Source organism: Phoca vitulina, unplaced genomic scaffold (assembly GCF_004348235.1).
Source record: "Phoca vitulina isolate PV1807 unplaced genomic scaffold, GSC_HSeal_1.0 scaffold2, whole genome shotgun sequence".
Lineage (NCBI taxonomy): Eukaryota > Metazoa > Chordata > Mammalia > Carnivora > Phocidae > Phoca > Phoca vitulina.
In genome coordinates, this window is record NW_022589705.1 from 6,970,267 (window position 1) to 6,995,756 (window position 25,490).

General features: G+C 37.7%; 1 protein-coding gene across 6 annotated transcripts in view; it reads right to left on the reverse strand.

The window, feature by feature from the left end:
• HIPK1 (homeodomain interacting protein kinase 1) overlaps positions 1-25,490 on the reverse strand; it is a 49,210-nt gene that overhangs the window by 21,822 nt on the left and 1,898 nt on the right. For all 6 annotated transcript variants that reach the window (XM_032421100.1, XM_032421092.1, XM_032421086.1 and 3 more), the window contains 3 exons: positions 16,027-17,104; positions 7,408-7,531; positions 313-432 (listed from right to left, as the gene is read on the reverse strand). In XM_032421100.1, coding sequence (XP_032276991.1) covers positions 313-432; positions 7,408-7,531; positions 16,027-17,102 — 1,320 coding nt within the window. In that variant the 5' untranslated portion in view covers positions 17,103-17,104. Of the gene's footprint in view, positions 1-312; positions 433-7,407; positions 7,532-16,026; positions 17,105-25,490 lie in introns of those variants that run through there.

Genomic DNA, 25,490 nt, shown 5'->3' on the forward strand with positions numbered 1-25,490 from the left:
TCTAAACAACAGTCCTAGCTAAGTTACTCTAGTTCTTCCTGTGACTTAATGGTGAGCACTATTTTCCATACCCCCTTCTCAGCTGCTGGTTCAAATATACAAAATAACCTCAGACAACTGAATGGTGTTTATTTTTTTAGCTAAGGATCAGGTCAAAGGGGTACAATTAAATAATTTTTCCAAGTACTTCTTCCTGCAAACATACACTGCCACCACCACCACCCCCTTTCCTTCTTCTACCTCAAGAATTTAATAACTAAAAAGTTGGGAGTGAAGAGTACAGGAATGGGTAGTATAGTAGGGGAGACAGACCTTAAGCCTCCACAGCGGATACCCCAAATTAGGATCTCTGTTGAAAAACCTGGTTGTTTTTGTCCCAGCACTGAGAAGATATTCGGCGGGTAGGCCTTGTGTTTGTGAAATGTAACGAATCTGAAACATCAAAACCATTAAAACATTGATTTGGAGTGGAAAGGGGAAATATTACAATATTAATATTTTATTAATATGAAATATGAAATACTAAAAAATATTAAAAACTTTTACACTAAGATATTATTAGTTCTAGCCAAATCAATACAAATGAAATTTATCTGTAAATACATATAAATGCTAACCCACTCACAGGTAATTCCCAAATATTTATTCAGCTATTTCCATGTTACTGTATCTATTATTTACAAGGAAAACTCAGTTTTGAAAACTGTGTGTGTAACCATTTTTGCTTCTCTGTAGACCTCTGATACAAAGTTCAGAAAACTTTAGGAGATTTTTAGGACAGAAGAGAATAATTTCCAACAACTATCTCATGGATCACCAAGGATTTTTCTGTTTCATTTGCTGATACATTATCAAATTTAAAAGATCAGGAAAATATTTTTATAAGCTTCTTTCTTGCTTGGTTACTCTAGCTCCCTACTCTAAATTGCCATAGAGCTTTTCTCTCATACCATAAAATTAAATACTTAATTTAGTTTCTCTACCCCTTCACCACTAGGGGGCAGGCTCTGTGATAATTCAATCAACATTTACTGAATACCTACTATGAACTAAGCTAGCAGTTCTCAAAGTCTGGTCTGGGGACGCTAAGGGGTCCCCAAGATCCTTTCAGGGAGTCCACAAAGCAAAAACTTTTTATTATTTTTTAAATAATACTCAGAAGTTATCTGCCTTTTTCATTCCCTTATGGGTATACAGTAGAGATTTCCAGAGAGGATGTGTGATGATGTCATTGCTCTGATGGCTAATGAAACATGTGCTTGTATATAGTTGTGTTTTAAAAATTTCCCACTTTTATTGCTCAACATTTGTTTGCTTCCACAATTCTAATGACCCAAAAAAGCAAAAGAAGAGGTGATTTGCTTTTCTCTCCACTACTCAGAGTGATACAAGAGGCAATTTTTTTTTACCACCTCTTCCATATTTGAATGGCTGTACTTAAGATAATATTAGAGAGAAACTTGTAAGCCAGGAAATAAATCTTACTTCCTCCCTCTCCCGCTAAAAACTTCAGTTTTAATGTCTTTTTTTTATAAGTTACACTTTTTATTTTATTATTTTTTTTAAGATTTTATTTACTTACTTACTTATTTGAGAGGGAGAGTACGTGTGTAAGCCGGAGTAGGGGCAGAGGGCAAGGGGGAGAGAGGAGAGACAGAATCTCAAGCTGACTCAGTGCTAAGTGTGGAGCCTGAAGCAGGGCTCGATCTCACAACCCTGAGATGATGACCTGAGCCAAAATCAAGACTACCATGCTTAACCGACAGCCACCCAGGTGTGCCCCGTTTTAATTTCTAATGCAGTATATACTAATAGATATAAGCTATACAAACAGAGCTCTTTGGGATCCTCACTAATTTTTTAACAGTGTAAAGCAGAGATCAGCAAACTATGGCCTATAGGCCAAATCTGGCCTGCTATCACGAGACAATTTCAGATAACAGCAGGATATTACTCTTGAATCTGCGGGAGCTACATAACGGAAGCCAATACAGCAAGAACAAAAGAGAAAAAAAATTTAATGTAGATAAGAACATTTTTAATGTGAACTTTTTTTGCGTACAAAAATGGTGAAATATTTTTTAAAATCCAGAATAAAATTTCTGCAATAAAATACTACCCAGACATTTAAAACAATAGAGTAGAGGGGCACCTAGGTGGCTCAGACAGTTAGGCCTCTGACTCTTGATTTCAGCTCAGGTCATGATCTCAGGGTCTTGAGATCGAGTCCCACGTTGGGACTAGATGCGCTAGGCGTGGAGCCTGCTTAAGATTCTCTCTCTCCCTATCCCTCTGCCCCTCCCCACCCTGCTTGCTCACACGTGCACACTCATGCTCTCAAAATAAGTAAAATAAATAAAATGACAGAGAAGTATAGTTAATGACACATAAAGATATTTCACAATATACTAAGTAGAAAAACAGAGTACAAATTAAATAATCTCACTTTTAAAAAAATTACATTTCACTGATCCTAAGAGGCACATTTTTTCACACTAACATCTTTGAAATCAAGGTATGTCCTACAACTGGTAACTACATGGTTTAATTGGCAGCATTCTTTCTTACAGGTACAGAAAATTGGTGTATCTTTCAATCAATAGTGTCTTAAATATGACAAAATACAGTATATATCCTCCTCTATATCCCTAAGTTTATCATGTGGAATAGAACTATATATAGCACATATATTCATTCATTCTTTTAGTAAGTACTTATTGAGCCAGGCACTGGTGTTTTAAAAATAGACATGGTTCCTGCTCTCATAAACCTTGCAGTCAAGTGAGGAAGACAGACACTGAATATTCAAACTGAATTGGCATTCTGAAAAAAAGAAACAGGCTTTTATAAAAATACATAGCAAATGAACCCCGAGCTAGACTGGGGACTGGTAAGGGAAAGCTCCTTGAGAAAGTAACACTTGAGCTAATAAATGAGTAGGCACTGACTAGATGAAATGAATGGGTGGTATAGAAGCATTCCAAACTATGAGAACAGTATGTACAAGGGGCCTTTGCTGGAAGGAAGCATATTCTTAACCAGTGCTGAAATGATGCCAATGTGCTAGAGCATGAAAAGCAAGAAGAAATGGTATAAGATCAATCTAGAGAGGGGGAGAAAAAGGGGAAGGACAACCTATGTAGGGGCTCAGTGGCCATATTAAGAATTTAGCCCTTCATTCTAAAAGTATTAAAAAACCACTGAAGAGCAGGTAAGTAGCATGATCAAATTTGTGTTTTGTAAAAATTACTTTGTAAAAGAACTGGAGATCTCAATCATATTATATAATTATTATATATTATGTATATAATTTATATATTATGTATAAAAGTATTACATAATTATTTACTTAGTATCTGTTTCCCATCACCAAACTATAGCTTCCATGAGGGCAAGTACAATGTCTTATGCAGCACTGTATCCCCAGCTCTTGATCTTGGGGTCATGAGTTCAAGCCCTACACTGGACATAGAGATTACTTAATAAAAAAGTAAATAAATAAAAGAACCTTAAAAAAAGAAGAAAGAAAACTACTATAAAAAGAGCTCAAAAAGGTTGCAGAATAAAAGATCAGTTACAAAACTCACTGTATTTCTATACATTATCAATGAATAATCTGAAAATAAAATTAAGAAAATAATTCCATTCACCACAGCATCAAAAAATAGAATACTTAGAAATGAATTTAATAAGAGAAATGTAAAACTTGTACTCTGAAAATTACATAATGCAGCTAAAGAAAACCTAAAAAATCTGGTCACATTTATGGGATTGGAAGACAATATTCAATGCACTCAACTATTTAAACAAAACAAAACCACCAGTAATTATTTTGCAGAAATTAAAAAAAAAAAAAAAACCCACCCTAAAATTCATATGGAATCTTAAGGGCCCTGGAATAGCCAAAACAATCTTGAAAAAGAACAAAGAGGACTCACACTTCCTGGTTTCAAAACTGACCATAACGCTACAGTAATCAAAACAGTGGGATACCTGCATAAAGATAGATATATAGATCAATGGAACAGAACTTACAGTCCACAAATAAATCACTGTATTTATGGTCAACTGATTTTTTCATAAGGATGCTAAGAAAGGTAGGGAAAGAACGGTCTTAGAGCAAATGGTGTTGGAAAAATTGAATATCCACATGCAAAATAATGAAATTGAACCCTTGCTTTATTCTATGTAGAAAAATCAACTTAAAATGGCTCAAAGACCTAACTGCAAGAGATAAAACTATAAAAATCTTAGAAGAAAACATAGGAGAAATGCTTCATGACTTTGGATTTGGTAATAATTTCTTGGATATGATACACAAGTACAAGCAACAAAAGGAAAAACAAACAAATTGGACTTCATCAAAATTAAAAACTTTTGTGCAAACAATGCTATCAACACAGTGAAAAGGCAACCCCAAGGAATGGGAGAAAGTTTTTGCAAATTATGTATCTGATTAGGGATTAATAACCAGAATATATACAAACTCCTGCAACTCAACAACAACCCAATTCAAAAATGGGCAATGGACTTGAACAGACTTCTCTAAAGACTGACCGACTGATTGATTTTGGGGGGGGGGGGTAGATTCGTGTGTGCAGGGGGGAGGGGGAGAGGGAGAGGGAGAATCTCAAGCAGATTTCCCACTGAGCACAGAACCCGACTCACGCTTGATCTCACGACCTCAAGATCACGACCTGAGCCAAAACCAAGAGTTGGACACTCAACCGACTGAGCCACCCAGGCACCCCTTGAGTAGACTTTTCTAAAGAAGATATACAGATATCCAGTAAGCACATAAATAATGATGCTCAACATCACTAATTGTTAGAGGACTGGAAATCAAAATCACAATGAGATTATCACTTCACATCCATAAGGATGGTGGCTGTTTTTTTAAAAAAAGAAAGGAAAGTAAAAAAGAAAATAACTAATGTTGGCAAGGATGTAGAGAAATTGTAACTCTTGTATATTGCTGGTAGGAATGTAAAATGGTGTGACCGCTGTGAAAAAGTTTGTTTAAACATAAAATTACCATATGACCCAGCAATTCTACCTCTAGCTATATACCCCCAAAAATTGAAAACAGGAACTTAAACACTTGTATGCCAATGTTCATAGCACCATTTTTCACAATAGCCAAAAGACGATAACTCAGTGTCCACCAACACATGAATGGACAAACAAAATGTGGTATACATATATACAATGGAACATTATTCAGCCATAAAAAGTAATGATGTTCTGATATAGGTTACAGCACGGATGAGAAACATGATAAGTAAATTAAGCCCATCACAGAAAACCACACATTGTTTTGGTTTTTTTTTTAAGATTTTATTTATTTATTTGACAGAAAGAGAGAGCAGGAGAGCATGAGCAGTGGAAGAGGCAGAGGGAGAGGGAGAAGCAGGCCCCCCGCCGAGCAGGGAGCCTGATGCGGGGCTCGATTCCAGGACCCTGATGCGGGGCTCGATCCCAGGACCCTGGGATCATGACCTTAGCCGAAGGCAGACACTTAACAACTGAGCCACCCAGTTGCCCCGAAAACCACACACTGTATGTGATAAATATGATAAACTACAATAGGCAAATCTATAGAGACAGAAAGTAGATTAGTGGTTGCCAGGGGTGGGGGAGGTAGGGGCTGGGGGGAATGGGCATTGACTGCTAATGAGGTACAGGGTTTCATTACAGAGAGATGAAAATGTTTTAAAACTGACCATGGTGATGGGTTTACAGCCCTGTGAACATACTAAAAATCATGGAGTTGTACACTTTAAATGGCTGAATTATATGGTATACGAATTATATCTCAGTATAAGTTGTTTTAAAGAAACTTGACTATAAGAACAGAGATCCTGCAACAGAAATCTTTGTGTATAACCAGAGATGCACCAAGATAACCTATCCACAATCCTGCTCTACAACAGCAGTATCCTATTTATTCAGCATGGGAAAAACGACTTCCTCCTACCACCCACAGTTTCACATCTATGTACTAGGCAAAATCTCTCAAAACTATCAGATCATTTCTTTATTTTAAAAAACCCCAGTTGTACCTTAGCTTCTAAACCTAATTTCATTTGTTTCCACTTCCTAGGGAAATTTACAATACCAATCTGTTTACAAAGGTTGAAGGTTGGCCTAGGAATGGCACTTGGGGGGCTGTAACTGCTCAGAGCAAGGTTTCTTAATTAGGGATCCATGAATCCCCTAAATTTGTACTCAAAACACTGTACATAAATTTTTCTGAAAAGATCCATACCCATCCTTCATCAGATTCTCAAAAGGGTCTATGACCCAAAAATGAGAATCAGTGGCTTAGTTCAACCAACTGTGTTTTTGCATCATTTAATCTCCCTCACACTTTTTTGTCATTGTAAAATAAGAAAACTGGCTTCTCTCTCACGAGGTAGAAGGAAGGCTAAATTACAAAGCTCAAGGTGACCAGTTACTTATCACATGAGCAACTCATTTTTTGTTTCAATCAAAGACATGCCCAAAGAGTCAAATTTTTGGAAGGTGGACCTAAAAATGGATCAAGGAATCAAAATTCTAAGTTGAATAGGGGAAAATACTGTTTACTCTTTTTTCCTTTTAATAATTCCAGATAACCATTTCTCTCTTTAAAAACAAAAAACAAAATATCCTCATGTACCTACTATGTGTCAGACATAATGTCAGGAGCTGAGGATACACTAGTGGAATCAAACAGTCTATGCCCATAATACAGCACAGTGATTAGAACCTTTTTTTTTTTTTTTTTTTTAAGAACAAGAAATAAGAATTCACAATTTATGTCCATGGCAAAACCTTTTCCCTCAGGACCAGCTCCTTGGGAAACTGTAGCATATCCTGTAAAGCTTCTCTGTTTTGAGACATAGACCATCTTCTATTACAATACTTCTCAACTCATATGATTTCCCTCCTAAATCCTATTTTACAGAAACCCAGTATACATCACAGCTTCCAGGGCCCAATGTGTTTCAGTATGCAGAAAGTACTTATTTCAGTATATGTCGTGTATAAGAAGTAACAGCTCTGAATGAGACAAAGTTCACTCTTAAAATTCCAATTCCTCATCCTTCTTTACTTTCATATCTTAAAAACTCACAAGACACATTTGTTAACCAAAGTCAGTCTCTAATAAAGCATGACAGATCTGGAAAAGTACCAATCTAAGGTAATATGAAATAAAAACCTTTTTAAATTGTTGAATTGCAAACATAATATCAGACTAAGAAATAGGTAGAGAAAATTCTAGTCTTTAAAAAATATCCTTTCTAATTGGACTACTTTTTCCCTAATATCTAAATACTTCACTAGTAAGTACTTCTCTTCCTCTAGAATCTATTCCACTAGTAAATACTTGCATTCTATTTCCATCCCAATATATACTCTTACCTGATCATATTCTGAAGCACCAGGGTAAAGAGGCCATCCCAGGAACAGCTCAGCTATCACACAGCCCAATGACCACATATCAATAGCTTCACAAAATGGTAATCCAAGAATAATTTCAGGGGCTCTAGCAAAAACAAAAATAGCAAATTCAAAAACAAACGTTATTCAGGGAAATTAACTATTGACTAAGTCCTGTTTTAGTATTAGCTCATTGTACATATTGATTTAAAGAAACTGAAAACTATCTTAGATATAAAATCCATCATTTGGGGACAGATGTGTTTTGGAATTGAAAATTTTTTTGAATTTCAGAAAGGTATCACCATGCATAAAACTACATATTGCGCAGTAATCCCAATGGAGTTTATTAGGGAAGCACCCCATAATCGGACACATTGATATTTCCACAACGAAACAAATGAACAGTCATACTAAGTTGGCTAAATAAAGACTTTAAATAGCCTTACATTGGTTCAAGACAGATTTTGCCAATAAATGAGCTTAAACCAAACTTAGAAAAAGTTCTTTAATTTTGAAATCTGAATTTTGAAATCACAGATAAGGGATCACACATTTATTCTTTTTATTCTTAGCACCTTTTTAATTATAGAAAAATCAATTAAATGACCTGATCAATAAGTACCCCTTGGTAACAGAAATGCCTTCCCAGAGATATAGTGATCGAAAGCACTATAGAAATATTCACTTCCATTAATGTTCCCAGTGAGAAACCTAACCCTAGGGGGCCTTAAAGAGAAGACTAAGATAATACCATAAACTAAAAGCTTTATATATATAGAGAGAGAGACATATACATACACACACATATCCAAGGTATAATTATCCTCACTTATAGAGGAAACTGAGGTAAACAGAGTAAGTAATTTGCCCAAAATCACAGTTAATAAGTGGAAGGGCTAGAATTTGAACCCTGGCAATCTGGTTCCAGAGTTGTACCGTACTGTCTCCAAGTAAGTAAAAGTTGTATATATCCACCTATATAAATCTATTTGGCATGGTGGTACATGGCATTTTTCAAACCGTGACTAAAATTATGAGCTAAATGGGTTTAAAAGGGGGAAGATAAATAATAACAGGCATTACTAATATTGATAATAATAAAAGATGACACTTATATAGTGCTTACTCTGTGCCACGCACTGTTCTAAGTTCTTTACAAATGTGGTCACTTACCCCTTACAACAATCCTACGAATGTAGATATTACTACTGTTAAGCCATCAATTCTTTTTTTTTTTTTTTTTAAGTAGACTCCATGCCCTGCATGGAGCCCAGTGCGGGGCTTGAACTCACAACCCTGAGATCAAGACCTGAGCTGAGATCGAGTCGGACGCTTAACCGACTGAGCCACCCAGGTGCCCCCAAGTCATCACTTTAAGATGCATGGGGTTTTTTTTTCATATTTTAACACTCTAAAGTCAAGAAGATTCTTGCAAATGATGATGTTTTTTAGCTTAACGGCAGTGATTTTACTTTCTTATTATGAAACATAAATGTTTCATCTTTTAATCAATGGTATTTTAGATGCTATGTAATAAAGTATCCTTTCCATTTTACAGATGAGAAGTTAAGTAACTCACCCAAGGCCACACAATTACTGAATGATGGAGCGCAAGCAATCTGGATCTAAGGGCTGAGCTCGTAAACATTTTATCATCATCTCCAGACAATTTCCTTCCTTCTTACAAGTCACAGAATTGGAATCTGTAAGGGCACACCAGATCCAGACCCCTCGGCAGATTTCTCTCCCCAAGGAGCCCTCTAATGGGCTGTCACCCCTCATGGAGTGCCTAAGTTTGTCCAAATTTGAGGTATTATGTGCACATTGTTGCTCTGGGGCAGGCAGGATTGAGCAGGGAGTGTATAAAGATTTTTCTCTAAATAAGAATATCCTCCCCCAAGTAATTTTCTAAGTAAGTAGCCCTTAGAAAATAAGGTAAATTAGAGGACTTCATAGGATCTTTTTTTTTTTTTTAAAGATTTTATTTATTTGACAGAGAGAGACACAGCGAGAGAGGGAACACAAGCAGGGGGAGTGGGAGAGGGAGAAGCAGGCTTCCCGCAGAGCAGGGAGCCTGATGTGGGGCTCGATCCCAGGACCCTGGGATCATGACCTGAGCCAAAGGCAGATGCTTAACGACTGAGCCACCCAGGCGCCCCGACTTCATAGGATCTAAAGGCTTTCCTGATCCTAGTACAGAAATAGCAGAAGAATGATCCAGGCCTGCTGAGACTTTCACTATTTGACAGCTGTCAGTGGAAGGACTAATATCACCAATTTTTATACTAATTGATGTGAACTGTGGTTTTGTTAGCCAAAGAAACAAACTTCAAAAGGGATATTCCTGTTGCAGGTGGCTAGAGCCACATATTACTGATGGAGTTTCAGAGTTTAATTAAATCCCAACCACTGCAGCATGTTTTTAAGATGGCACAAGTTTAATAGCATTAATAAACTAGAGCGTAAGAGTATCCAGAAACATAAAAGCTTTTCTAAAATTGAAAAGGGACAAAATTTTTACTTTCAGTGAGCAGAATCATTAATTTCCAAGTTCATGACAGTGCCAAAAATAGCTGGCAGGGAGAATGCAAATGGCTTTGTGCCAAAATAAAAACTGGGCTTAGAACATTCCTAAGCATCAATTGAAGAGCAACAGATTTGATTTTGCCATTCCCACTATACCAGGAAGACATTTTAAAATCCAAAGGTAGGTCATAGGGAGGGGGAGGCCACCCAATAACTTACTTCTTTAAAAAGGTAGCAATAATATGTGATAATTGTTAGGCTTCCAAAGCTTAAAGTTTCAGAGAAATTAAGAAAAACACTAATTCCAGCCCCCAAGCCCCATTAGACAAAAAAAACCCTAAAGACTAGCTGGAATCAGTTTTTCCATTTGGTTTCACTCTGCTTCTGGAGTAACGAAAGCAGATAAGGATTTGCAGCAAAAACTCACTTAAAACAGTAACTCTACTACATCTACCATACAAAAAGGTGAGTATCAAAGGAGGAAAAAAAACCAATGAAAGTAAAAATAAAATAAGGTTGCTCAGTCTATTGAGGGCTTTTCACTATCATTAGAAACTAGAAATGCTGACTGACCTAAACTCTAAGAAGCAAAAAGACTGAGGTTATTTTCTTTTACTGAACAGAACAGAACAGAACATTTAAAGCAGGTTCATCTCTAAAGACTGAATGTTTTAAACTCTGAATTCAGAATATAATTCTTGGTACTATCTTCATTACTATATCATCTTTCCCCTTGGCCTCCATTATTTCTCAATCCCTCAATATAAACTCTCAACACTAAAATTCTGCTTCTACTTCATCTGTATAGGGAGGCTGAGTGAGGTTAATTACTCTTCTAGGTCCCTTTCCAGCTTTGACATTCTAACAACTGGACATTTAAAAAAGATGACCTACAGAAGCACAAGAGAAGAGGGGGGAAAAAAAACAAACTGGCAGTATTCACTTTTGCAGGAAAATGGCATTAATTGTACTTTGGACATAGTGGGTCCCCTCTTTGAAAATACATCCCATCCTTAATGAACAAATACTAAACGGGTTCTAATGACTACAACCAGGTAGCAGAAATAGCAATCTTTGCCTTTTGATTTTCCAACTTCAAATCTTTTTTTTTTTTTTTAAAGATTTTATTTGACAGAGAACACAGCGGTAGAGGGAACACAAGCAGGGGGAGTGGGAGAGGGAGAAGCAGGCTCCCCACGGAGCAGAGAGCCCGATGCGGGGCTCGATCCCAGGACCCTGAGATCATGACCTGAGCCGAAGGCAGACACTTAACGACTGAGCCACCCAGGCGCCCCTCAAATCTCTTTAAACTAAAAAATTCCTCCAAAGTCATAAAGCGTTATTATTTCATTAGAACGTGGAACAAGCTGCAGTTAGAATCACTTAACAGCACAAATTAATCTCTGCTCAATGTCAAGAACACTCTTGTTTTTTCCTGCCCATCTCAGAGGCATCAAACTTACAGATCAGAGATGTTACATAAAGCCTAACTTCCTGCATCTGTGGCTTAGGTGAAACTATAGTGTTTATTTGTCTAGGATAAACTGAAAATATGCTTTCTTTCTCTAGCCCTTGTCCTTCCATACGTAACAAATATAGTGATCTTAACTTTAGTAAAGCCAGCTAGTTTGTTCAGAATGGAAAAGCACTGAGCTTGTAAGCACGGCAAACCCTTGTGCCTAAACTCAAACCCCAAAGACAGCAACTTCTTTGGAAGTAGTCTACATCTACATTTATAGCGCCAGGAAATAAAGTATATTATTTCCATTGCCTAAGGCATTTAGCCATGCCCATGACCAACAGAGACAGTATGGTGGCAAAAATTTATGTCAACTGATAATATTTTGGCATGTTATCAAGAGGATGAAGCAATGTAAACTAAAAAGGAAGGTAAGGGGAAGTCTGGCTTTGGAGCCAGGATGCTTCACTGGCCAAAGGGATTTCACAGAGGTTTTCTGAAAGGCACCAGGGTGAGGACTTAACAGACTCTAAAAGCAACACAAAGAGGACCACTGTGGATAAAACTAACGGTAAAGAAGGAATGCCTGAGCTGCTATTCCATTGGCCTAAGGTTCATTATCAAGTATTACTGTGACACTAGAGAATACTCATGTTAAATCCTAAATGAAAAAAAAATCCTAAATGTAGTCAAGCCCTGGACATTGAACTTCAGTATGCATAGTAATTACTCAGTAATATGCAGAAAGAACTCCTGTTTTTAAGGGGTAAACTGAGCTCCATTCACAATTACTCCTCTAGTCAAGAACTAAATGCAATGGATTTGCAGGATGATTTGTTGAAGAGTAATTACCAATGGACTTAAAAATCTGAAAATCTTATTTCCTATAAAAACAAAACATAATTGAATTACTCAAATGACGTCTTAAATTAAATCAAAAGGATAGGGCACCTGGGTAGCTCAGTCAGTTAAGCGTCTGCCTTTGGCTTAGGTCATGATCTCAGTGTCCTGGGATCGAGCCCCATGCCAGCCCCATGCCAGGCTCTCTGCTCAGCAGGGAGTCTGCTTCTCCCTCTCACTCTCCCTATGTGCTCTCCCTCTCTCTCAAATAAATAAAATCTTTAAAAAAAAAAAATGAATCAAGGTGCGCCTGGGTGGCTCAGTCAGTTAAGCATCTGCCTTCGTCCTGGGATCGAGCCCCACACTGGGCTTCCTGCTCAGCAGGGAGTCTGCTTCTCTCTATCCCCGCTGCTCGTGCTCTCTCTCTCTCTCAAATAAATTAAAAAAAAAAAAAAAACTTAAAAAAAAAAATACATCAAAAGGATAGGGAAAGGGAAAGGGGCAAAGATCAGCAACCTAACAATGAAAATTATTTGAATGAATTATTTATTAGAGAAAGCTAAGCAGCCGGAACTATTTACCCCCCAAATCTCCTTTACCCTTTAAGAGAAAATCCATCAAAATTATTTCACAAAATAATTGTTATTTCTATCACTTTTTCAATCTTAACATTGCTTCCGTTACCACAAGACAAGGCAGATAGTTAAAGAACACCTGCAGGCACTGACTAGAGAAGAGATCAAGAAGCAAGAGCTGATCAGCCTCCACACCCCTCAGCAGTGCCCTCCCTCCTACCTCCCCAATGCTCCAAACGAGATGCAGAACTGAGCTCTTAAGTGCACCTGTAGAGTGTTTCTGTATATATACCTGAGTGGGTGGTGGTGGGATTGCTCAAAGGAGAATACTAAAAGAAAAAGTACTTGGAACCTAAATCTTCCAAGTTGTGAATAACTAAATGAAGGTAAGATTCTCAAAATTAGCCAAACTGCCTAGAGCAGCATGAAATGAGAAACCAAGGCTATAGGAATCTCTTTACTCCATCTCACTCAAGTAAGAAATAATCAGAGTTTTACAAAACTATAAAAGGAAAAGAGAAAAACAGAGAAGAGTGGATTGGAAGACGTAATGTTGTGAAGATGTCATTACTACCTAAAATGATTTACAGATTCAGAGCAATCCCTTCAAAAACCAATGACATTTTTTACAGAAATAAAAAATCCATCCTAAAATTCATACAGAATCTCAAGGGACTCTAAACAGTCAAAACAATCTTGAAAGAGAATAAAGCTAGAATCTCGCACTTGTTGATTTTAAAACTTACTACCAAGCTACAAGTAATCAAGACAGTGTGGTACTGGCATAAAGACAGACATATAGACCAATGAAACAGAAGAGAGAGCCAAGAAATAAACCCTTGTATTTATGGTCAATGAATTATGACAAATGTCAAGACCTTTCAATAGAGAAAAGATAGTCTTTTAAGCAAATGGTTCTAGAAAAACTGAATATCCACAGGCAGAAGAATGAAATTGGACCACTACCTTATACCATATATAAAAATTAACTTAAAAATAGACCAAAGATCCAAATACAAGAGCTATCTATGTCATATTTATGTTCTTTTAAATAAGAGCTAAAAACTATAGAACTCTTATAAGAAAGCAAAGCAGAAAAAGTTTCATGACATTGGTTTGACAATGATTTCTTACATATAACACCAAAAGCAAAAGCAACAAAAAAAAACAAATTGAACTTCATTAAAATTTAAAACTTTTGTGCAAATACCATTGACAAAGTGAAAAGGCAACCCCATGGAATGAAAGATATATTTGCAAATCATCTATCTGCTGAGGGATTAATACCTAGAATATATAAAGAACTCTTACAACGCCACAAAAAAACAATTCAATTCAAAAATGGACAAAGGATTTGAACAGACATTTCTCCAAAGATACACAGATGTCTGACAAACAAATGAAAAGATGCTCAACATCACTAATCATTAGCAAAATGCAAATAAAACCCCATGAATACCATTTCACACACAGAAGGATGGCTATTATCCCCCCAACTTCAAAAAACCAAAAACAAGTGTTGATGAGGAGGTGGAGAAACTGGAATCCTCATGCATTGCTAGTGGAAAACAATTTGGTGGTTCCTCAAAAAGTTAAACACAGAATTACCATATGATCCAGCAATTCTACTTTTAGCTGTATACCCAAAAGAATTGAAAACAGGGACTTAAACTCTTGAACACTAATGTTCTTTGCAGCATTATTCCTAATAGCCAAAAATGTGGAAACCCAAGGGAATGGATAAACAAAATGTAGCACATGCATGCACTGGAATATTATTTAGTCATGAAAAGGAATGAAAGTCTGATACATTTTATAGTATGGATTAATCTTGAAAACATTATGCTAAGTGAAATAAGCCAGACACAAAGGGACAAATATTGCATAATTCCACTTACACGCAGTATCTAGAATAGGCAAATTCATAGAGACACAAAGTCAAACAGAAGTTACCAGGGGTAGGGGGAAAGGTGGAGTTATTGCTTAATGGTTACAGAGCTTCTGTTTTGGGTGATGAAAAAAATTTAGAAATAGTGGTGATGGTTATACAACACTATGAATGTACTTAATGACACTGAATGGTACATTTAAAAATGGTTAAAATGGTAAACTTCATGTTAGGCAGATTTTACACAATTAGAAAAAATATGTAGATGGCACATGTGAATCTTGTACAGGTTAAAATATCCTTCTATTATTTTCACACATAATATATGGAATTCTAAGCTCAGACTTTCTATTTACTCAAAATTTAATAGAGGCTTTTGACAGATTAGACATATCTCCTGATAAACACGTATTGTGGATTACCTATTTTTTTTTGTTTATTGTTTCACTTCTTGATTGGGTGAGTGGACAATTTGTATTTAATGATCATTAAAATTAAGTATCAGATTCCTTAGAATTAGTAACTAGACAAGTAAATAAATGAGGTATTGAACAATGAAAGCTCATTTAAGAAGACTTGCCCCTTTTCTTTCAGTAAATCTCCTTGGTTATAGCACAGACAACATTGTAATATACCAGCATTTAAGAACTATCCCAATAATTATTACATATTAAAAAGGTAGCTTTGTTAGAAGTATCAATCTGGAAATATAAATCACTAAAATATAAGGCACTTAGGTCAAGGACATTCTAGGATAACCAAATAAGGTCATAACTGAATAAGTTAGAACTATTATGGAGATGTTAAAACAGGAAGAGCCCTTAGCAATCATCAAATCCAATTCTATTACAAAAGAAAGAAAACGTCAAAGAATGAAATGTTGCTAGAGTTAAACCTGGAATTATTCCCAAAGCATTTTACCTGCCAAGAAAGGAACTTGGAAAAAGTAGCAGCATATGCCCAAATTCATTACAAATAAGTAAACATCTTTATATTTGTAAAGACTCTTTAAAATGGAAAATTAGGCATAATGGTACTAAAGAAGGAACCAGATGCTAGTATAATTCAACTAGGAACAAGCTTCAGAATTGAACTGAATTAATTTTTCTATCTTAAATAAAAACTTCAGAAATAAAATAATGTTACATATAGGAATGCCAGACAAGGAATAAAGTAAAACATATTATCCTATTCTACCTTGGAATCTGTAAATAAATTCATTGTTTTCTGTATGTAGCTCTATGTAATATATGTTAAATGTAAAGACAGATCTCTAGTCTAAGATATGCTTTTTAGCATTTATCACTTGCCTGTAGTAACGTGACTGTAAGTAGGTTGAGCACACAGCTTTGGAAACGTGACTAGCAGAACCAAAGTCAATGACCTTCACTCGGTAGGGTTGGCGCACTGGATCGACCAGCATTATGTTTTCAGGCTTAAGGTCAGCGTGAATCAGACCAAGGCTCTTGAGCTTCATCAGGGCTGTGGCCACCTGCTGCAAGATTGGTCTGATGTACTTGAGTGGCAGTGGGCTAAACTTGTTCTGCTTTAGAAAATCATACAAGTTCTGCTCCAGCATCTCAAACACAAGGCAGGTGTGATTCTTATGCTGAAAGCACTCATAAGAACGGACAAAATTATACTCATCAGCATTTTCACTGCTTAGGCGAGAAAGGATGCTCACTTCAATCTGTCCCTGTCTGGCATAGGAGGGGTGGTTCTTCAAGATTTTAATAGCCACGATTTCCTTAGTGCTCCGCTTCCAGCACTTAGCCACCTGTCCAAACGTTCCCCGGCCTAGAAACTCCAACACTTCATAGCTATTGGTCATAGAGCAAAGGATCTCATGCTGGACCAGCTGGTAATCCCCTTCTCCGCTGGAACTGCTACTCTTTGTGGTCACAGTGGTGGTCGTGGCAGCAGCACCCACCACAGTCCTGTTTTGCAGCATGAGAGGGGGATGTTCTTCTATGATTTGCACGCTACCGTTGCTGTCAACTTCCTCACTTTTTCTTTTCAATCCACATTTTTGATATGGCTCAAGCAAAGAAACGTTGTTTCTGTGAGTCAGGGTCTGGCTGCTTTGGAAGGTTGATGGAGCAGCACTGGCCGAGCTATCAGCAGCTGTTACAACAATATGCTCCACTGCAGGAGCTGGGAGGAGGAGGCCCTGGTCGTAAGCAGGGATGTTGAAATTTGCTACCTGGTGAGAGGAGTTGGCTTGCCCTTGTGTGGCTGGGAGGGTTTTGCTGTGGGTATAATATTTGTCGTTGCTGCTCTGTCCAGAAACATCCCAGCCGGAGGGCTCTATTTTCAGTTTCTTCGCACTGCAGAAGGCACTCGACGACACTGATGGGGGGGAAAACACCTGCAGCTGTGATGCCATACCTACGTTGAGAGAGAGGAAGAATTAGACCCTCAATGTTACACTACCCCTCAACTAACAGATCAGAAAACTTTTAGTTTAGAAAAACCACAAGTAAAATATACCTATCTGGCTGGCGTTTTATTTTATACATTTTCCAAAACACGTTTCCTATTACAGAAGATCAACTTTTTGGTCTACTCACACACCCTTAATCACTCTTTGAGACTCAGCAACAGGTAATATTGTTAAAAGAGCATGAACATCTATTATGGTTAATAAAATAATAACCATAATAATAATAATAGCTTAGATGACTGATCACTTACTATGTGTCAAGTAGTCGTCTAAGCACTTCACATGCATTACTCATTTAAAATTTGTCACCACAACTCTTTGGAAAAGATACTATCATTATTTCCACTTTACAGATGAGGAAACTAAGATACAGAGTGGTTAAAGTAACTTGCCCAAAATAGCACAGCTATTAAGTAGCAACACTGGAATTCAAACCCAGGCTCTTTGGCCCCAGAGCTCATTCCACAGCTCTGTGTTCACTCCTGCCCTGATGAGCTTTTTGATCAATTATTTAAATTTAGACATAGATGGCACACTTATAAAATTTACAGAGGAATCATTTGGACAGGATACTCAATATTTTGCTAAGTAACAGGTCCAAAAAGACCACAATAGGGTAGAAACTGCAAGACAAATCGAGCAGATGAAACTTAACACAAATATAGAATCCTACATAGTCCAAAATATGACTAGCACAAAGCACCAGGATAAGAAATACAAGGTCTAGGAGGAGCACATGTATTTGAAAAACACTTTCAGCTGGTAAGAGAAACATTATGTAATAATGCTCCCCCCCCACCACCAAAAGCTAATTCAATCTTAAACTACATTCATAGAGGGGTGCCTGGGTGGCTCAGTCGGTTAAGCGCTGCCTTAGGCTCAGGCCATGATCCCAGGGTCCTGGGATCAAGCCCCACATCGGGCTCCCTGCACAGTGGGAAGCCTGCTTCTCCCTCTCCCTCTGCCTTCTGCTCTGCCTATCTGTGCTCTCTCTCTCTATCTCTGTCAAATAAATAAATAAAATCCAAAAAAAAAAAAAAAAAAACAAACTACATTCATAGAAATAGTGTCCAGAATGTACTGGACAAAGTGAAGGCTATCTACTCTGCTCAGTTAACTATTTTAATAGTGTCTAGCTCTGTCCACTACATTGTAAAGAGGACCACTGATAAAATGACCAGAAGAAAGTAATCAAGATGATGTGAGCCTATTGAGAGGATCTTCTGAAGAACTACAGGAAGTTACTCTTAGAAAAATATGGAGAAAGGGCGTAGAACAGCCCAGCTTTCTGTCCCGGAATATCCCATAAACACCTCAAGCCCAATAAACCCCAAGACTCCCAAAGCTAATACTTTCAGAAAAAAGTTCAAACAACTGACATAGCATACAAGCCATTTCCTATTTATCTTCTCCCTTCTCAACCATATAACCCTCAGATGCCTGGGGGCTCTATATTAATTCTTCTTCTCTTATCCATACTTTCCCCCTTCCCAATAACTACCTTCCCAGGATTAGTCATCTGCAAAAGATTCTCAAATCTTTACTTCTACCCCAGACTTCTCTCTCCTGAACTCCAAATTCTTATTTCCAAATAACCACTCCACACTGCAATTTGGATATCTTGCCGACATCTCAAATTTAACACGTCCAAAATTAAACTTATGAGCCTCCACCCCACCCCTAGTCTTCTGTCTCAATTATGACACCACCATATATACCCAACATCTCAAGCCAAAAATCAGAGAGGCAATGAGTCTCAGTTTCCTCATCTATAAACTGGTGATAATAATACCTACCTCATGGGGTTATTCTAAGAATTAAATTATTTAATATATGTAAAGTGCTCAGTGCCTGGAATTCATTTAGTATTATTGTCCTGACTCCTCCTCCTCCCTTACTACTCTAATCTATAACCAAATCTTACCAATTCTACCTCCTAAGTATATTTCAAAATCAGCCATTGGGACCAATCTAGTTCAAAGAGCCAGTAGCCAGTAGCCTCCAACTAATCTTGAATGCACTCTGGGGATCTTTGTTTTTAAACTATGCAAATCAGATGACTGCTCTTTCTTTCTTAACCACCTTCTTCCCCCTGCCTCCAGGGTTTTCCATTGCTTTGTGGATAAAATCCAAAATCCTCAATCTGCCTTAAAAAGCTCTCCAAAAATCTGGTTGTTGTCTTCCAAAATCTCCCCACCTTGATTCCTCCATTCCAGCCATACTGCCCTTTTCAGTTCTTGGAAGGCCCTCTGATGTGTTGAAGATTTTCTTCTGGGAAAACCATTCATTCACATACACACACACACACACACACACACACCCCCACCCACAACTACCACCATCCCCCCCCCACCGTGCACTCCCGTAGCATTTTGTTTCTCCCTTACAACTCGAAATTATTTATTTAATGTTACTCACATTTCCAGCTACAGTGTAAGTTCCATGATAGGTACCATATCTGTCTGTCTTGTTCTTTGCTTATCACCAGGAACTACCACAGAGACTCTGGCAATATTCAGACACGCAGTATTTGTTGGATGTTTTTGACCCCTGCCTACCAACTTATATCTACTCCCTACCACTCAAACTGCAGGATTTTCAAATGCTTGCTTTTATTTTTCAAATGTCCCTCCCTTTTACCTGTGCAGTCTTTGAGATATAGGGGGAGTCTCCTATACTACACATAGTATAATTTTACTAGTCATAAGAGAATAAACACGCACAAGAAAGGAAGGAAGTGTGACAAAGGATGTTACAGAACATAAAAAAGCAATGTGTACATTTCTTTGTGCCTGAATGCAACTAAAAACCATCTGCACTGGACTGGACAGCTGGAACGAAGAACAAATCCCCAGCCTTCAATTTCTAAGATGTGGTCTGGATTTACTTTAAACAAGAGTTTCCATAATTTATGTGAACCCTGAAGAGAAAAAAGTGTAAATTAAAAGCTAAAGCCAGTGCAATTTAACTCCAAGGCTACAAATTTACAAGTCCTCTTGTTCAGCCTATATCACTGACATAATAACAAATTAAAAGAAAAATGTGAAACCAAGTAGTACCTTTACAAAATTTACCTATTAAAATATATGCAAAAGTACTTCTCATCTATCATAAAACTGAGCCAATTTTTGAACAATGAAAGGAAGCAAATTTTTGAAATTTGTTTTCCATTGCATATCTGTTCAGCTACTAATTTTAACAATCTATCAAGAAACAGGAGCACAACCTTTATGTGCCTAAAAGTATTTGATAACTGAATGCAAAATTTGCAGTTTGTAGCTATGTCTAAGAATATGAAAGCTTAAAGTAATAATACTGAAAAGAATTCATGAAGTATAATACCAAATTTTTAAAAGTATGTTCATAACTAGACACCCATTAAAATATTGCATTTACCAGAGTAATGTTATGGACAACTTTTCACCCAATAAACAAAATAACAGATACTGATGGTTTCAAATCTTCACAGCAAGCACTGCAAAATGCACAAAGTTCTAGGAATTTTTCTCTAAGTATATAAACGAATGCAATTCTTATTCAGTAAGACAAACTTTTAAGTCCACCCACAGGGAAAGAGAAACCCAGAATTTCACTGGCCTTCCCCACAGTAAGGGTGTGTGGTACTTAAGTCAGTTTCATGCCAGTATGGCTGAGACTCATCCTGACCTCAACCAGCACAAGGTGAGAAGAAAATACAAAATCAAAACTGCCTGGAAAAATCAACACTCTTGGGGCACCTGGGTGGCTCATTTGGTTAAGGATCTGCCCCCAGGTCATGATCTCAAGGTCCTGGGATTGAGCCCCATGTCAGGCTCCCTGCTCAGTGGGCAGTCTGCTTCTCCCTCTCCTTTTGCCCCTCCCCGCTGCTCGTGTTCTCTCTCTAATAATAAATAAAATTTAAAAAAAAAGAAAAAGAAAAATCAACACTCTTATCTATATGACACCCTGAAATTCAGCTAAAAGCAGCCATTTCTAGACATAAGATAAAGATACTATGTTCCATAAAACCTGCCTTTGCAAAGTGGGGAAGCAATTTTCTTCCTAGGGTGAGGCCTCCCAAACAAAAATATGGAACAGAATTAACAACTGTGGAAAACTTACTATGTATCAGACTCTGTTAAGAATATTCTCAAATAGCAGGAGAGCAGCTCCCAATAAATTAAAAGTTACTTCTGACTTCCTGAAAATGTTGCATCTCTTGACTCTAGTAATAAACTAGTCTTTTCATTTCAAACCTGACTTTCCATCTAAATATACTGACAAATTTGGCCACTGCATGCATTAATCGGGAACTAGAACTAACAGGCAAAAGGTTACTAGTACTTGCACTTATTGCTAAAGAGAACTGAGTCTTGCTAGAACCTAAGGCTTTCAAAAACAATCAAATTAAAGGCTTCCCCACTCCCTGCCGTGGTCACATCTATCAAACATTTACAGAGTGCCCCACATTATGGGCACTATAGGTAGGTAATACTACTACAAATGATTCAAATATTGTAACTATGAATGGAACAGTTGGTTATGACAACCAAGGTAATCATTTGTCAGTGTTTTGCCCTTACTCTTCAGGTAACTTCCATCTTCCACATCAATAATAAATTCCTACTGCTTTCGCTTAGCATCATCTTTGCCTCTTTGATACAATTTAACAATTGGTGACCTAAATAACCTAAAATCAGTACTGTATATTGATTGCTTCCTCTGGCACTTGTCCTCAGCTGATGTGTACACAGATATACATCTTCTCCAGCACGCTGATATATAAAGAATATTCACATCATTAAAGTAGGTAAATAAGAAAACACATTCTGTAAAAATAAAGCAAGGAGTAGTTTTGGGAAGAAAACTCCTTCACCACAACATCATCTATCTCTCCACTCCACCCATTTTTCTCCACCCCTGCTGACAATCCTGGACTATTTCAACAGCCTAACTTGCTTCCCCCAAATGGTACTCTCAAGCCCCCTTTTTAAACTCCCTTCTCCCAACTCATTCTTTACCTTACAACTGAAGCTTTTAAAAATGCTTATCTGTCTTCTGCTTAAAACCTTGAGATAAAGTCTGAAATCTCTAAATTTCCAGTAGCACTAAATTTCTCTGGGTTCCTAGAGTAGGCCTTATTTCTCCCATCTTAGTTCCTTCACACATAATAGTCCCTCTCTGAACTTCATTGTCCCCTCCTAGTCTTCTCTTTTTCTAACTTCTACTTATCCTGTTAGTCTCCATTTAAACCTCACTTTTTTCAGTGTGGTATAGGCTGTTGGTTTGGATCAAAATCTACTCTCTCCTTCACCCCAGGCACATGGCTATGTTCACCAGCCCCTCTCACCAACAGACAGAGTGATGTGTGGGTTAGCTTTTTGTGTTCCTTTCCATTTCCACCAGCAGAAACCCATGGAGACCCAGCTTCCACCATGAAACAATGCTCAAGGGATGACAGAGCAATAAGATGGAAAGAACTGTCTCTGAATGATCCTGTAAGAGCAGAGCCACCTGCCCACCAAGAATGCTCACTTCAACCTGGAACATTTACTTCAGGCTGTTACACGAAAGAAAAACTAATTTCCTAGATTATGTATGTTTTAGTCAGCCTTATGCTGACAAATACACTCAGAAAGCCTTGCCCGGATCACTCTGTACTAGCTTAGGTTTCCTGGTAAAGGCTCCCACAGCATTCTGTACCACTTCTTAGTACTTATCACACTTGTACTTATTTATGTCATTTACTCATTTAACAAACATATATTGAGTACCTAGTCTGTCTGCCCGGCACTGTTCTAGAAACTAGGGATAACAGTGGTGTTCCAGAAGGACAAGATCCCTTGTCTCCCAGAATTTAACTTTCCTCTGGGAAGACAAACACACACACACACCCAAGAAAACAGTAGCTAGTGATAATGCTATAATGAAAACAAAACACAATGATGTGACAGAGACGGTGGGAAGGGCAGAGGTACTCTAAATTTGGTGGTCAGGGAAGGCCTTGTAAGGTGGTAGCCCTTAAGCTAAGATATAACTCACAAGAAGGAGCCAATCCAGTGAATGACAACAGTTAGTGCCAAGGCACATTCTTGGCCTATTTGAATAGAATAGGAGAGAAAATAATAGAAACAGGGCCCAAAGAAACAGACAAGGGCCAGATCACATATTAACTCATGAGGCCACCCTAAATGTTATTCTAAGCACGACTATTTAAAAGTTGACTTCTCAGGACGCCTGGGTGCCTCAGTCGCTTAAGCGTCCGACTCTTGATCTGGGCTCTGGTCGTGATCTCAGGGTTGTGAGACTGAGGCCTGTATCAGGTTCCACGCTGGGTGTGAAGCCTGCTTAAGATTCTCTCTGTCTCTCTGCCTCTCCGCCCACCCCCCCCGCCAAAAAAAGTTGACTTTTCTTAAACTGCCAGTTCTGTGAGGGCAATTCTCAATACCAGAGTAGGTGTCTTTTTTTTCTTTTTGGTATCACCAGCATCTATCACATATGGTATGTGTCAAATGTTTGTTAGAATGAATGACTAGAAAGAGATCATTACTGCTCCATATATAAACATAAGGGGATCTCAGGTGTCATACTAAGTTAGAGAAATATTCAAGTGAAATAGAAATTATAGTCTCTTGCCTACAAGAGAAGACCTAAATTAGTTTTCTAAGTGTAGTGATACATGAAGGAAAAAATAAGCGTGAAACCCTAAGGACACCATTTGAATGGAAGTTCCCCACCCCTTTCCTGTAACACTTTCCTTCATAAGGAACCAACAAGCCAATTGCCCAACCAGTATGCAAAGAGAGGGCGTGGAATAAGTGGTGTTAGCTGATGAAAGAGTAACCCTACAATTCTATGTAATTTACAGCCATATAATCAATATTTTGTAATATTTTGGTAAACTAGCTGATGGGTGCTTTCCTTCTAGGCAGGATATCTTTTCCTAAATTTCAATCACTCTGCTATTTATTTGGAATGATGACTCTATAGCTACAGAACAAAAGAAAAGTAGGTGTTTTTTATGTTTGGTAAAAAGGTACGATCTTGGGGGGCGCCTGGGTGGCTCAGTGTTTAAGCGTCTGCCTTCAGCTCAGGTCATGATCCCGGGGTCCTGGGATCGAGCCCCGCGTCGGGCTCCTGCTTCGCGGAAAGCCTGCTTCTCCCTCTCCCACTTGCCCTGCTTGTGTTCCCTCTCTCGCTCTCTCCTCCCTCTGTCAAATAAATAAATAAAATCTTTAAAAAAAAAAAGGTATGATCTTGGTATGTGCACCCAACAGTTTACAAGGCCTATAAAGTTTAGAATGAAGAAAGCTGTACCTCTAGAAGTTTCAAGCATAAGGAAAACGTCAAATTAACAAAGCATGCATCAATATGGAACATAAACGTTGAGATGACCCTGTTTAGATCAGTCAGCAAAGGCCTAAGGAAAATAGGACTTTAAATAAGGTAACAACACTTTGGCAGATGGAAGGCAGAATAACTTCTTTCAGATGAATGAGATAACTTTTGCCAGTATGCCAGGGAATGTGGAAACATGAAAAACTGTTTCAAGTAAGGAGATGTACTTGACTGAAGCAGAAGACACTGGCAAAAAAGTACAGGGATTCTTACAGCTAAACCAGACCTTATGAGACTCTTTCCAAAACCCCCTAATTCCAAGATGAGAAAAAGGAGATCCAAGAAAGGCAAACAAGTTTTACATAGAGCTAATGAGTAGCAATGCTAGCAAAGAATTCAGGTCTTCTGATTCTTTTTCATTAAGCACTCTGGGAAAGCACTATACCTACCAGGTGCCCTTAAAAAATCCAAAAGAAATATACATAAGTTTCCCTATCTTCAAAGAATTTAGAATGTTGCTTAGGTGATGTAACACAAAAAAAAAGAAAGAAAGAAACAAAAACAGGATGTAAGTTTTTTTACTGAGCCAAATTATGCTCTACAAAAATACGTTAAGTCATTTAGGGAGCTGGGAAATTAGGAACAAAAAAGGAACCAAAAAGCAAATCAGTGATTGTTGAAGTGGTACTTGAAGGAAAAATTGTTTTGATGGCTTGTGCTCAGAATTGCACGAAACCTAAGGGAAGAAACTGGGGAGAAATTAATAATTAACTTGAAAAAAAAAAAAGCTAAAAAAACATGGATTGCTTTGTACAGTCGTGAAAATGAACATAAAAGGGCAGATCAGGAAGTTCATGTTTGCAAAATTACTTCAAATTACAAAAGGACCAGTTACAATATACAACTAACAACAAGTTGTGCAAGTTCCAAGTGTAAGAAGTTTACAAGGCAGGTTTGGCTCACTGATTTCTCCCAACAGAACCACTGAGTGAGCTGTGCTTATGAAAACAAAAC